This window comes from Rhinolophus sinicus, linkage group LG07, assembly GCF_036562045.2.
Source record: "Rhinolophus sinicus isolate RSC01 linkage group LG07, ASM3656204v1, whole genome shotgun sequence".
In the NCBI taxonomy this organism is placed as follows: domain Eukaryota; kingdom Metazoa; phylum Chordata; class Mammalia; order Chiroptera; family Rhinolophidae; genus Rhinolophus; species Rhinolophus sinicus.
The window spans coordinates 98,379,373-98,393,703 of NC_133757.1; the positions used below are offsets into that span (position 1 = coordinate 98,379,373).

At 39.5% G+C, this 14,331-nt stretch overlaps 1 protein-coding gene across 2 annotated transcripts in view; it reads right to left on the minus strand.

Moving 5' to 3' along the window:
* Positions 1-14,331, minus strand: part of MSRA (methionine sulfoxide reductase A) — a 333,781-nt gene that overhangs the window by 188,545 nt on the left and 130,905 nt on the right. For both annotated transcript variants that reach the window (XM_074338344.1, XM_074338345.1), the window contains exon 2: positions 12,528-12,596. In XM_074338344.1, coding sequence (XP_074194445.1) covers positions 12,528-12,596 — 69 coding nt within the window. The remainder of the gene's footprint in view (positions 1-12,527; positions 12,597-14,331) is intronic.

Genomic DNA, 14,331 nt, shown 5'->3' on the forward strand with positions numbered 1-14,331 from the left:
TTTTGCTTAACTATTACCAGTTCATTGACACCTTCCCTGACTATCTTATTTTAAATTGCAACCCCCCACCCCAACCCCAACCTGGCATTTCTTAGTCTCCCATTTTATTTTAATCAACAGGACTTATCACACTCTGAAATCCCATACCACATACTTTACATATTTATCTTATTTACTGTCCTACCCTACTAAAGTATAAGTGCCTTGAGGGGAGATGTTTTTTCGTTTGTCTCCTGCTGAAGTAAGCAAACAATGTGATGAATACGTGAATAAATCATCTGAGTGCTAGACCCAGTTCTACCATTAATGTGGTAGAACTGTGGGTACTGTGTTTCCCCAAAAATAAGACCTAGCCTTACAATCAGTTCTAATGCGTCCTTTGGAGCAAAAATTAATATAAGATCCAGTATTATATTATATTATATTATATTATATTATATTATATTATATTAATTATATTATACCTCGTCTTATGTTAAAATAAGACCAGGTCTTATATTAATTTTTGCTCCAAAAGACGCATTAGAGCTGATTGTCTGGCTAGGTCTTATTTTCGGGGAAACATGGTAGTCTGACCCTGTCCAAAGTCACTTAACCCTCTGAACCTCAGTTTTGTCATCAGAGTTAAAAACAAAGAAAAAATAAAATTATATATATGAAAATATAAAGTGAAAAGTACCACCTAAATATAAAAGTTGGTTCCTGTTGGTGGTGGTGTTTTAACAGCCACGCCATTGTTAGGTAGATTAAAAATGTTCTCCATGGAAGAAAAAAACAGGGACAATTTTTTTTGTCCAATTATGAATGCATTAGCAGCAATTGAAAAGCTATTTGTCATTCAGCTGGTGTACCTGCCTGGCTGCTTGTTATGTGTCACTGAAGACCTATGTACTGGCACCAGGATTAAAACACAGACTATTTGCTTGGGAATACAGCTCTTATTTTTTTCCATGTGGGACAGCAAGGCCAGATGCTGAATCCATACCTACAGGCCCTTCTCCATCTTGGGGTCACCCTGTTGCACATTTCTACTACAAGACTATTAAGGTCTGGCCAAAGGACATTCTTGCCAATCACAATTTATTCAACCAAAAGAAAGAATGCTAGGAAGTAGGTCCCATGCCTTCCTGACAGCTCACTTGCTCCTGGGGTAGTTCTTACTCTAAGCTCCTAGTATCATCCTATTCCTGAAATTTCCCAGTTCTTACTCTAAGCTCCTAGTATCATCTATTCTGCTTACTCTAAGCTCCTAGTATCAGCCTCTCCAAGACCACCCCCATTAATGTTCCCTATGAGAAAATACTAACTCTTCCACTCTTCCCAATGCAAACGTCACTGCCACCTGGACAAAGGTCGTACACCGAGGAAAAGGAAGCCTGGTGGAAGAGGGTGACGATAAATATTCCCAAGAACTAAATTAATACATGGATGTCATAAGCCAGATTGATGCAGGCTTCCACAGGAGACATTTTCATCATGACCTGACAAGTGACAATATTACAGAAATGAAGAGACCAGAAAATGGTCATCACATAGACAGGCATTTGAGATCCCAAGGACTGCATGGGGGTGGGGAGGGTTAGGAGAGACCAGAAATGTGGCTAAAAAATAAAATAAAATTTCTTTTCCCACGAAAGAAACAGCACTGATTCCTGAGTAAGCTTGATTCTGGAAAGTCACAAGTGAGGATGTTTTCACTCACCTTATAGTAAGCATATTTTTAAAATATCTCTTTGAGTTTATTCATGATTAGGTTCTCCCATAAACAATCACAACTTCTTTCCATATTATCATGAGTCTTGGAATCACAGCTAAGACTTGGAAGGATACATGGTAGGACCTATACCAGAAAGACATCCACCTGGCAAGCACCACTGTTGATCCCAGTGTCACTGGGCTCAATGAGGAAACTTGGCTTTAGTGAATTATAATCCTTTGTCTAAGTCCGGGGGATTGATGACACAAGAGGAAGATGAAAGATGTTCTGTGTAATAGCTCCTGGTATATATGGACACCTGGGGTTTTGCGACACAAAATTCTATAGAATTTAGGAAAAGTCCACAGGGTCTTTCATCCTTGTTCACACATTTTGGCCAAAGGTATGCTGAGCTAAACAACTATTTCTCAGCATGGATCAAATATGTTGCTTCAACTGAATCCCACCTTCATAGGGCTTCAGTGTTAACATCTCCAGTTATTTCTGGGAAAACAGAACTGGCACTGCTGGATTTTGATTGCCTTCAAAAGTAACTGTACACTATATTGGACCCACGAAATTTCCTTCTTGGGAGTTAATTTACTTTTGTTTATTTATACACAGCATCATTCCAAAAGAAGAATTTGAGACAACTTACAAAAAGACATACAATGAGATAATAATAAAAACAAAATGTGATTTAAAAAAAAAAAAAAGAAGTGGGTCAGTAAATAACTCTCCTTCTTAAATCCCAAAATGCTTGGCAGGGAAAACTGTGGATTGTTTTACCCACTCTGTCCGTGAAAACTGGAAGGCAGAGAGTATGGAAAATGCACTCTGATAAATATGTCTCTTGCTACCCTCAAACTCATTCACCCCATGAAGCCAAAGCATGAAAAAGCGTTACAGGTGAAACAGCCCAGCTGTTCTTGTTCAAAATGGGCAGCATTCCTTGGGAGGCTGAGTCATTTCTTAGCTGCTTATCCATTTCCATCACTGGAATACTTTGAAAGCATTCCACATCCAGAAACAAGATGCTCCCCAGCCCTGATGCCCTCTCTGGAGTTGGGTTTTTGATCCTGGGTCACTGAGGTTCAGGACAGAGACCCACACAGCAGCATGTCCCCTGGTCACAAGATCTGGGGCGAGGACATGAGAGAAGATGGCTGCTCCTTAGATCCAGCTTTACCAGAGACATAACCTACTGCCACCTGACTCTGTGATGCTTCTTGGTTTTACCCAAATCTGTTGAGACAATCTTTCTATTCTGGTTATATTTTCAAGCATTTGACTAAATGGTTACGAATTTCAACAACTTAGCTAAATGCCCAAGTGAAAGTCATTCAGTCAAATTAAAGAGGTTTCCATCACCTGTTCAATCACTTTTGACTTACACAACTATACGTATATATGCGTATGAGTCATGAATATACATTTACCCCATGCTCAGATACATGGAGCAAAATGGTAAATATAGGAAAAAATGAAACTGCTTTCCTAATTACATTAGCTATCAAGGTAACTAAATAGTTGATAAAGGGTAAGTTTCTTTTTCTAGAAATATTCCAGTTTATAAATACAGGGAAATGCTAAAATTAAAATACCACCATCTTGCAGCCTCTACTAAAATAATGGATCGAGGCAATGATCACCAAGGGCTGCTAACTTTACCAAAAGAGGAAGAACTGGTCATTAAATGCCCGCTGAATGGCTACACACCCCACCTATAGATTTTCCTCAGGCCTCTAACTCCCAATTTGTAGAAAATACAGAGTAGAGGCCTGACAAACATGATCATTCAGTCCAGACTGAAGGAAACAGTGCAGGATAAATTATCTAATTTCTTGAACAAATGAACTACAAAGGAAAAAAGAGAGAGAGAGATGAACTTATACATTAAAAGAACTAAATATTTATACCAACGAATTGCAATGTATGCATCCTATTTGGATCTTACTCACACGAATAGTTTTAAAAAACATTTATGAGACAATAGTGAAAATATGGATTCATGGGATATTCGATGATATCAAGGAACTATTCTTTTTTTTTTTTTTTTTTAGGTACAATAATGGTATTGTGGTATGTTTTCTAAAAACTTCTGTCTTGGAGATACATACCAAAATATTCATGGCTGAAATTATATGATCTTTCAGACGTGCATTGACATAACCCGGGGTGAAAGAGAGAGGAAGTAAGTAGGAATATCGATGAAACACATTCGGCCCTAGCTGGTTATTGTTGAAGCTGAGTGAGAGAGGCTTCATTCTATTAGTTTCTCTGTTTTTGTTTATGTTTGAAATTTTTTACAATAAATAACTAAAGAATAAATATATTTTAACATTCACTGAGAGAAATAACATTGATAGAAAATTCCCTAAAAGACAACTACTCCATTGACTGTTTTGGATATGATACCAGCAACTTCTGGGTTAAGCCAGGGCCCATCAGAGAAGCACACCAGCACCCACAGGGGTGTGTGAACCAAATTGTCCCTGGTGGATGTCAAGACCCCAAAGAGAAGAGCAGTGTGAACGACAGCTCACAAATCTCCTCACACTACTCACTCTAAGGTTATCATTCGCATTACTGTTGATTATCCTATATTACACAGTGTCCTCCTTATAACTATCCCTGGAAGAAATTTCTTTCTGGTTCTAGAATCAGGAAATCTTATGATTCCCCCAAGTGCATAGCTTTTCAGTATCATTAAATAAAACTGAAATCAATCACCATTTCACACCCATTAGGATGGCTATTAACAAACAAAATAACAAGTGTTGGCAAGGATGTGGGGAAATTGGAACTCATGTGCTTTGCTAATGGGAATGTAAAATGGTTTAGCCATTGTGGAAAATGGTATGGCAGTTCCTCAAGAAATGAAACATAGAATTATCATATGATCTAGTGATTCCATGTCTGGGCATACAGCCAAAAGAACTGAAAGCTAGGTCTCGAAGAGATATTTGTACACACGTGTTTATAGCAGTGTTACTCACAATAGCCAAAAAGCAGAAGCAACCGAGTGTCCATTGATGGATGAATGGCAAAACAAAATGTGGTCTATACATTCAATGGAATGTTACTCAGCTTTAAAACAGGCAGGAAATTCTGACACATGCCGTACACAACAGGGATAAACCTTGAGGACATAATGCTAAGTGAAATAAGTCAGTCACAAAAGGGTAAATATTGAAGGATTCCCTTACAGGAGATACCTAGAGTAGTAAACCTAATAGAGACAGAAAGTAGAATGGTGGTTGCCTGGCATTGGGGAAAGGAGAAATGGAGAGTTTTTATTTAATGGGAACAGAATTTCAGTTGGGAAAGATAAAAAAGTTCAGGAGATGGATGGTGGCAATGGTTGTACAACAATGTAAATGTACTTAGTACCACTGAACTGCACACTTAAAAATGGTTAAAATGGTAAATTTTATATTATGTATATTTTATCACAATTTTAAAAAACTGAAATCAATCACACAACTAATTGATCTTTACATTGCTGCCAGAAAATACAGTCAAATTTGTGGCTAACTTTTATAAATTACATTGTATTATGGCATGCGCTGTTTGTATATTTCACTTCTCATAATTTTCTCTGGTCTAATATTTATCTAATTCTAACATATGTTATTTTGCCATGTCTTGTATATACTTTAATTTTTCCTTAATTTATTTTACAACAAGGCACAAGATAAATGGTTGGGAAGAAAGAGAGCAAGAGAGAGAATATTCTGTTTTATGTCATCTGCAACATGGGGCTCAGTATTTATCTTTAAAATGTCGGTTGAATTAGATTGAATAACAATTAATTATTTTTAGTTCTTGTTGTATCTCCATTTCTGTTTCTCTTCTAAAAAACATTAACAGAGAAACAGTAGAAATATGATTTTTTTTCTTGTATATCCTATTGAGCGTATTTTCTCTGTAGAAATTTAAGAAATTTCTGCCAAATTTGTAAAATAAATTAAATAAATCTTTCTCAGTTTCAAAACTTTATTTAAAAAGTTGGTCAATTGGACCAACTGTATACTAGTGATATTATAATAGTGAAAAAAATCAGCCCAAACTAATCAACTCTATAGTTGAGGCCAAAAGATAAATAATGGTATTTTCTGAGCACTCTATACTGATTCACAAGGAAGAAACCAGTCTAACTTAATTTAGACCAGTGATGAGAGTGGGCCTCATAGAAAGTTTAACATAGGCTGGCCAGTACCTAGCCAATATTAGATCAGTTTTCAACTAACGCTATTATCCAAGATCCCTAAGTTAAAGGACTCATTAGATCTTATGCAGGAGAGATAATGGATCAACTGGAACTGACTATTGTTGGGGTCACTGGCTTGGGGCCTTGATCAAAGCTAGCTCTGACTGGGAGAGCAGGTGGCCCCCCCAGGGGGCACCTCACTCTCAGGGGTGAGCAGCAGTGCCTGAGATCTAACAGCACATTCTACACCCCTGTCCTAAATGCCTTGATGATCTCATGACATTGTGACAACAATCCTATCAGGTAAATATTCTTCCCCTCAGGTGACCGATGGGGAATGGGGCTTAGAGCCTTAAGAAACTTGTCTGGAATCACACACCAAGGTTTACCGGACTGCAAAGGCCTCTTTGAATTCTGAATTCTTTAGGACTTCTCCACAGCATTGGTTTGTTTAGTTGGTTGGTTGGCTTTTTTTTTTCAGGGGGATGCTTATTTCCCGGCTTTTAAATGCGTTCCAAATGGTTGAGGCTGATGGATACATGATCTCTAAACAAGGGGAGCATTACTTTATCAAACATTTGATTTGCTCCTTTCTACAATGGGTTCAGTTCCATTCTCTAAGCGTAGAAATCCCAACTCACATTCCAGCTTCCATCCGTTAAATATATTCTCCCGCTCTCCCCTGCCCCCACCAGGATACCCTCTGACTCCAACTGTGCTCTCCAGGACAGGGTGGGGCTGCTCCATCCCAGACAGGCAATGCCATGCAAACCAAAAGGGATTTTCAACACAGGCTTCGAAAGGTCTCGTCCCCCTCCCCTATATCATCTGACCTGTCCACACTCAAAAAGAAAATAAAAATTGAGATGCTCACACATGAAAAAGATATATAAAATAAAGTGTGTCCTACAACATGGTTCCAAATGACCAATTCTTGTCCCTTAAAGGTGCTCTAGGTTCCCATGAGAGGAAGGCCTATTTTTGTTTCCCCAAGTACTTCACCACTGAAGACGTTTGCACCAGTTAGCAGCCTGCTGTTCTAACAGTCTTGTGAATTTAGATTGTTTGGTTAATTATAAACACATTTCAAAGTCATTCTTTCTGGCCTTTTTCCTAGAATGAGTGACTGCCACTCCACAGCTCACAGAATGGTCTTCAATAGTTTTCAGTCAAGGTTCAGGGAGAAATATGCCACACCGGGATTTGATTATTTACCAACATAATGTTGGATTCAAGCCAATGAGACACCAATATATTTTCCTTTGAAGTCTGACATATTGCCTGCTGTTTTCAATGCTGCTTTCTTGGCTGGCAGACAAAATAACTGTGGCTGTTTCAAAAATCACCTCCAATTCAAGTCGAGGGGGAAAAGTGTCTTGTGATTGGCTCGTCTTACAGACACTGAGCTCATTCTCCTTTGGGGTGCCGAAGGTGAATCCCCCAACAGCTACTGGGCCCTTGCTCTGTGATCAGTCCTTCACGCTATTCAAGAAAGAGTCTAGCAAATTCTTGGCACCTTGGCTATAAACAGAGATGTGTAATGAGATCACCAGCACATTTTCACGATGTCTTGGGTTGTCTTTTGCTCCCTCTTGTTTGAAGAACCCTAAGAGAACCTGACAGAGAAAACGTGTGTTGCAGGGAGGGGTTCGAGTTCACAGAGCCATTGCTGTCAGGCTACTGGGAGCCAAACAAACCGCAACAACCCTAAGAATTCACTGAGGTATGTCTGCTCCTGTCCCTTGGTATGCATTCCTCAACATTACACTGTCTCGCTGCTGAATCTTGCCTCTCACCAAACAGCCTGGAGGTCGGTTTCTAAATGGCAGGATCAAAGAATTGCGAGTTAGAAGTAATTTTGTCAAAAAGATGGAGCAGTCTGAAACAAAGTAAATTCTCGTTATTGAGAAGAAAGGATCTTAAAGGCTATTTAGTCTTAGTTCCCAATTGGTTAGGAATGACTTCTCTATCATTTGAATACCTCTAATGATGGAGAGTTCATTACCCTATGTCATAGTATAATATTAAAATTGCAAGAATATAATCAGATCAATCCCCCCTCTCTTGTTAAAGTGCTATGAACCAGGCCTTGTAAGTGTAAATTAACTTTAATTTCAAGTCATTCAGAAAGAATATAACAATATACACTGAGTAAAATCTTACAAGTAGTATAACTACGTGTGTTATGTTATATTACATATAAGTATTGCATTGTAATTTTTCACTTGTTAACTTCTTTTTATATATTTAATTTCATTATTTTCCACTTCAGCTTTACTCAATGTGTATTTATTACTCTTGACACAACATTTTATAATATACATTCTCATTACAGGGAGACATTATATCCCAGTTGTCTGAAATCCTCCAGGTTGATACCTCATTATATTAACATAATTTTTAATAGCACCCTTTTCACTCTCAAAAGTATCCTTGCTTGGATGATAAATTTTATGGTCAAGTACTATACTTTAAAGTTGTTTTTTTTAAAAAATTGGACTTCATTTTTTAAAATTGTACTAAAAAGCTTCACAAATTAAGACTGGAATCCCAACTCCCTACTTCTCTGCACTCTTCTCAGTGAATAAGCTTTAACTTTATTTTGAAATGACAGATCTTCTTGACTATGGGGCATTTTTAATAAAATGAATAGCTGTTCCTTGTTGAAGAACGACCACCACAGAGAGGCTGGATGGAGCCTGTGCTCTCCGTGTGGATGGAGTGGCCCACTGCCAACGGGATGTCACTTTCATTAAGTTATTGAGAGCCGGAGAGATCTTTCTAAGTCGGGCACCGTGTGCTGGCAAATGTAAGTGGATGTCCTCGCGCCCGACAAAGCATTCCCTCTACTTGACTAGATTTCTTTCATCTATGTGTGCCTCAGTTTCTCTGTCTAAAAGCGCACAATAATGCCCACTTCACAGAGCTGTTGTAGGATTAAAGGGACGACAGCCATAGGGCCCTCTCAGCTACCAGGAACAAAGACATTAAGTAATTGCAAAGTGTTCGGTTCTGCTTCTCCAGCGTGTGAAAAGGGGACTCCCGCTGACTTGAAAGAGAGCATCATACACAGATAAGGAGAAACCCATGGGGGAGCAGAGCCTATTACCTTCATTATCATTGTCCTAAAGTGCAGAGGAGAGAGACGGCAACAAAGAAGCTAAAGCACTGTGGTCACTGAAAAACAAGACAAGGACTAACCAACGGGCCACAGAAGGAAATCTGAAAAGACTGAATGTCCCAGTTTAAAATTAATCTGTGAAGACGGTATGCCAAAAACTAGGGAACCATCTAAATAGCCTCTGGTCACTTAATATAATGACACATTCGTGTCATTATATGCCCCTGTGCCTCACTCTACCCTTCCTTACATTATCCACTCAAATACAAATGCCGAATGACAGTTCAATGGCCACTTTCAGAGTGGATTAAATTTTAAAGCTCCGAGTCGACAGCAAGGTACATTCAAATGGTTAAGCAATAGATAATGAAATTGAAATGCGTAATACTACCTAAGCATAAAATATTAAGACCTCCGAAAGTGAAGAATGAGTTTGGACAAGTAGAAAGTGCCACTGTTGCTTTGGTGAACTCACAGTCAAGTAGATGTAAGACATTCTCCTGTACATTAATATATGCTACTAAAATCAAATAGCAAAAACGATAAACAGTAGGAGATGTTGCCCCAAGCAGTATTTCCCCAGCAAAAGCTATGTCTTAAAAGTCCTTCAGAGCACCCAGGGAAGCCACAGAAATTCACAAATCAATTTGCTAGATTGTATTGCCTGGAACTCACATTTTGTGCATGGATCTTAGCTGAAAGGCACTTCTGAATTCACCTGACTCTCCCAGGGCATCTTCAACCAGTGCCAAGAGTTGGGGGACATCATAAAAAGAGCATGGACTTCAGGGTCAACTAAAGTTGGGCTAAAATTCTAGCTCCACCATCTCACTGGCTGAGTGACTTGGGACATGACCTCCCCGATAAGTGGATTACATAATCCTACCAGCCTTACAAGGTGCTGAGAGGCTTACATGCCCAATACATGTCTAAGAGCCAAGTGCTATACTTAGTTTGATCTATTCCGTACAGCTGTAAACAACCCAGAATGAGAAAAGCCCACCCCAAAACCAGTGGCTCCTTCATTCCACTGTAGGCCAGGTGGACAAGTAATATAAGAGAGAACAGTTTTTAAAACATTAACAATAAACTTTAACAATAAGTTAAAAAATTAACATAAAATGCCTGCATATATTTGACCAAATAGGGGCTTTGATTTAAGCATCTGGAAGAACCAAAGGGTGGTTCTGATAATGTAAAAATTCTTAGATGCCAAAAGGTATTCTATTTTACAATCTGTATAATTCTGCACTTATAGAAATTATGCACACGATCCATCTCTTTTAAAACTACACACTTCGGCCACCATTCACAGTGAGCTTCTCAGGGCTGCCTTTGGTTCTGAATACGTAAAATTAAGAAGCAAAGGGAAGGGCCTCAGAGCATCCCATCAGCCTTCTCATTCTTCAGGTGAAAAAACTAAGGCTTGCAGATGGGAAGTTGCTTGCCCAAAGTCCAACAGTGAAGGATTTTGGGGAAAGCCACTATAAACCAAACCTGGGACAAAAATAATAATAATTTCATCACAGAGCTTTATTCATGGATATTTCCAATTCTGTAGCCAAACAATGTCATTGGCCTGCCTGGTACCAGCTCCGTCCTTTGGGAAGGAAGTTTCCCTCCAATATCACAATTCAAGGAAACCTACGAAGCCAGGTCAGTCACACTTTACATTTCCCAGTATGACATGGAACCTAGTTTCTATCATATCTCAGGGGTTGAAAAGTCTGAAAGACAAAAATAATCATCAAAAGAACCCTTTGAATATTGATGTGAAATTTGCTGTGTCCTGGTAACAGATACTGCGCTAGGCCTGCAACTTAGGTAAAATGTCATCATCTGAACATAATTTCTCAGAGGAAAGATAACAAGTCAAATATTTAGCACACATTTTTAGAGTGTCCATTATGCTTTTTCCTATGAAAATCAAATTCTCGATTTAAATTTCTGAGCATAATAGTTTCTAACCACTAATCAGTATAGTCTAAAAGGTGACAACTCATATGGAACAAGATTTACAAACACCTAAGCAGAATGAGTTCCCTGTTTCACAATTCTCCAACTGTTAATCATCACTGATTATTAATTCTGCTTCTATCTCTGGGATTAGGGCAACATTTTATCCTCAATATTCTAATTTAGAGATGGGTTGTCCTGAGACTAATTTCCAGAACAAAGACACTTCAATGCTTAAAGCAGTATTACATCAAAAGCCCTTGCAGGAAACTACCGTCAAGATCAGGGTAGGATGGAAGGTAGAGGGCGTGAAGTCTGGGACTTCAGGTTTTCAGGAGGGGATAGATCACAGAATCTGTCTAAAGGCTGAGGGGAAGGAACCAGAATTGACAAAAAGTTGAAAATTCAGAGGACGGAGATGGAAATCCCTGAGAAGGTGATTAGGAATGGGTCCCAGGGCATTGCTGAAGAGAAGATGAGGGGAGTAGAAGGAGAGGCCAGAAAGGAAGAAAACGGAAGGAGGAGAGGAAGGGGAGGGAGGAAGGGAGGAAGTGCCAGCTGTACAGACATTCTGAGGGAAGTTTAGGTGACATTTGCTACGAAGGTGAGAAACTATGAATTAAAAAGGGCCTTCCCACCAAAAAGTTTAGCATCTAACAGAGAAGTTCTGCTCAGCCATATCATTGTACATTGTAAATACGTACTCAGGGATTAGATTTTATTCTGCTTAAAACTTGTTTATTAATTTCAGGTGTACAAAACAACATAATGATTAGTCATTTACACCCCTCACAAAGTAATAACACCAACAAATCTACTACCCCTCTGATATCATACCCACTTATTACAATATCATGGACTATACTCCTTATGTTGTTGTACTTTAAATGCTATGGGGGGGGGAATATAGATAATAGTTGATATTCAATATTATTTTATATTAGTTTCAGATGTACAGTGGTGTTTAGGTATTTATATAATTTATGAAGCGATCCCCCTGATAAGTCTAATATCCATCTGACACCATACATAGTTTTTACAACATTATTGACTATATTCCCCATTACTTAAAACATTGTAATTGACGTTTTCTCCTAAGGAACATACTTAGTTACTGATGGAGGAGAAAGAAATCATTCAATTAGATTGATTTTTGTAGAATAACAACTCAAAACTACTTGAATCCCCACCTTTAGCAAAGTTATATATCAATGTGGGGGTAAAAAAAAAAATCTCTCCTAAGAAAGAAAAACTCAAACCCTAAATTATCAGGTTAATTCATAGTGTGAATGTAAGAAACAGCAAATACACAGTTTGATATTTGGTTTGCAAAGTGAGAAAAGAAAGCATATTAAATTCTATAGAATCAGCTTTTATGATCCCAGAAATACTAAGAACTCAATAGTTTTTTTGGCTCCGATGATTTGTAAATATCCAGAAGAGCCCAGATTTTGAAGCCCTGAGGACACTTGCTAAAACTCAGAAATTTGGCACTAGTCTTTGCACACAGTTTGGGTTTTCTTTCAGAGTTGATATCTTACCAAATAGAGCCATCTGTGTTCCCTCTGGGAAAGGTTCGACTGTTCTGTTGCCATTGACATGATGTTTGGCTAGAAAAAAGAGAGAGAAAGAAAGAAATGCAAGTTAAGTGTAAAGTTCTACACACATACTAACACATGTCATTAAATGTGTCTCATTTTTAGTTAGAAATGGCACCAAAGATTACCCCGTTAAAAGAGTTTCAATTATTTTGTTTTTCATGTCAGTTTCAGAAGAGCCCAAAGATGCCCGAAGATGGTCTAGTTTGGGCATGTCATTTTGCAAATGAATGTGCCGAGGCTAGACCTTATGCAGAGTTGTACAGCTGGTGGTGGCAGAGCCAGCCCAACCTGAAAGCTCCCGATGCCTAGCCAGAGGGTCCCCACTGTGCCAGGCCATCGCCTGGGGAACAAGGGAAGCTCCGGGTTCCAGGGTGAACCGGGGTTGCTTCCCCCGAAGACTCCTGATGATCAGAATATTGAATCGATCAGTCAAGTGAAGTCATAAAAACAGCAGCATCACATTGGGACCAATTTTTCAAGAAACAGAATAGCAGAACACATCATTGCACTACAATTCGCGCACTGTTCCCAGGAGCCAAGGACACCTTCTTTTAGACCAGACAGACACTCTAGTGCTTGTTACTATTCTTCATCCACCCTGGTCCCCTGCACCAATCACCCTTTCCACCCCAGTGCATATCAAGGATTTAGAAACACAAAGTGACGAGGGCATGGTTTCCCAGCATTAACGTGTTCTCATAACCCCCAAACTGCAGCCAGATAGAGAATATCTGAGTATGGTCCATCCGTAAGTATTTGAATAACAGCCTGAGCAATGTTTGAATATAGGCATTAATGTTGCAATTGCATAACAGAAGAATTGCTAAAATGCTCTGACACTGCATCATGTAGCACATATATTTTGATTTAATGGGTCACATCAGATTTATTAAACTCTGGCAAAAGGCTCAGCACTAAAGCGAGGCTTTGAGGGGTCGAGGGGGAGGATGACATCGTTCTTGCCCTCACGGAGTCATCTCCCAGAGATGAAAATGTCAAAGGCAAACCTTACAATTATGTGCTAAGTCCTGGAATGGGGACTGAAGGTGCTGTAAGAGTTCACCGCAGAGGGACAGTAAGTTGGGAAGTCAGAGCCAGTGACCTGAAGGAACGGCAACTAGTATAGAGTTTTGAAGGAGACAGAGTTTGGCAAGGTGGAGAGTGAGGAAGCAACTTGAGATAGAGCCAGGAATAGACAGATGTAAACAAGGCATCGTCCTGGACCAGACTAGAGTCGAATCTGGGCGTAGTAGAGATGATATGTTGAGAAGTGATGGCCAAGAAGGACAGATTAGTCGGCAGGAACCAGGTCATGGAAGGTCCTGAGAATCCCATCCACACCCTTGGGGGCCTCAGGCAGCCTGCACTACACAACACCACTGCCGTCTTGCAGAACCCGAAGGACTCCAAGATTCAGTCCAGTTTAGACAATCCCTTCAGAACACCATCAGTTCTGGGGCTTCCACTGGTTCTTGAGTAATTGGGGCACTATCCTAAGAAGACAAAACCTAGGAGGATGGAAGGAGCCAGCCCAGGGTGAACAGAGAGCAAGTCTTACAGTAATCTCTAGGCATTAACTGACACAATTAGCAGACGCAAGATGAAGGGTCCCAGGTGGCACGCGACCTTCCCAAGCACTCACTAACATGGTTAGGACCACTGGTGACGGAATCCAACGAAATGTAATGAGGCCCCAAGTGGAGATCCCAGTTCCCTTCTATGATGAGCATCCCACAGCCCTGCC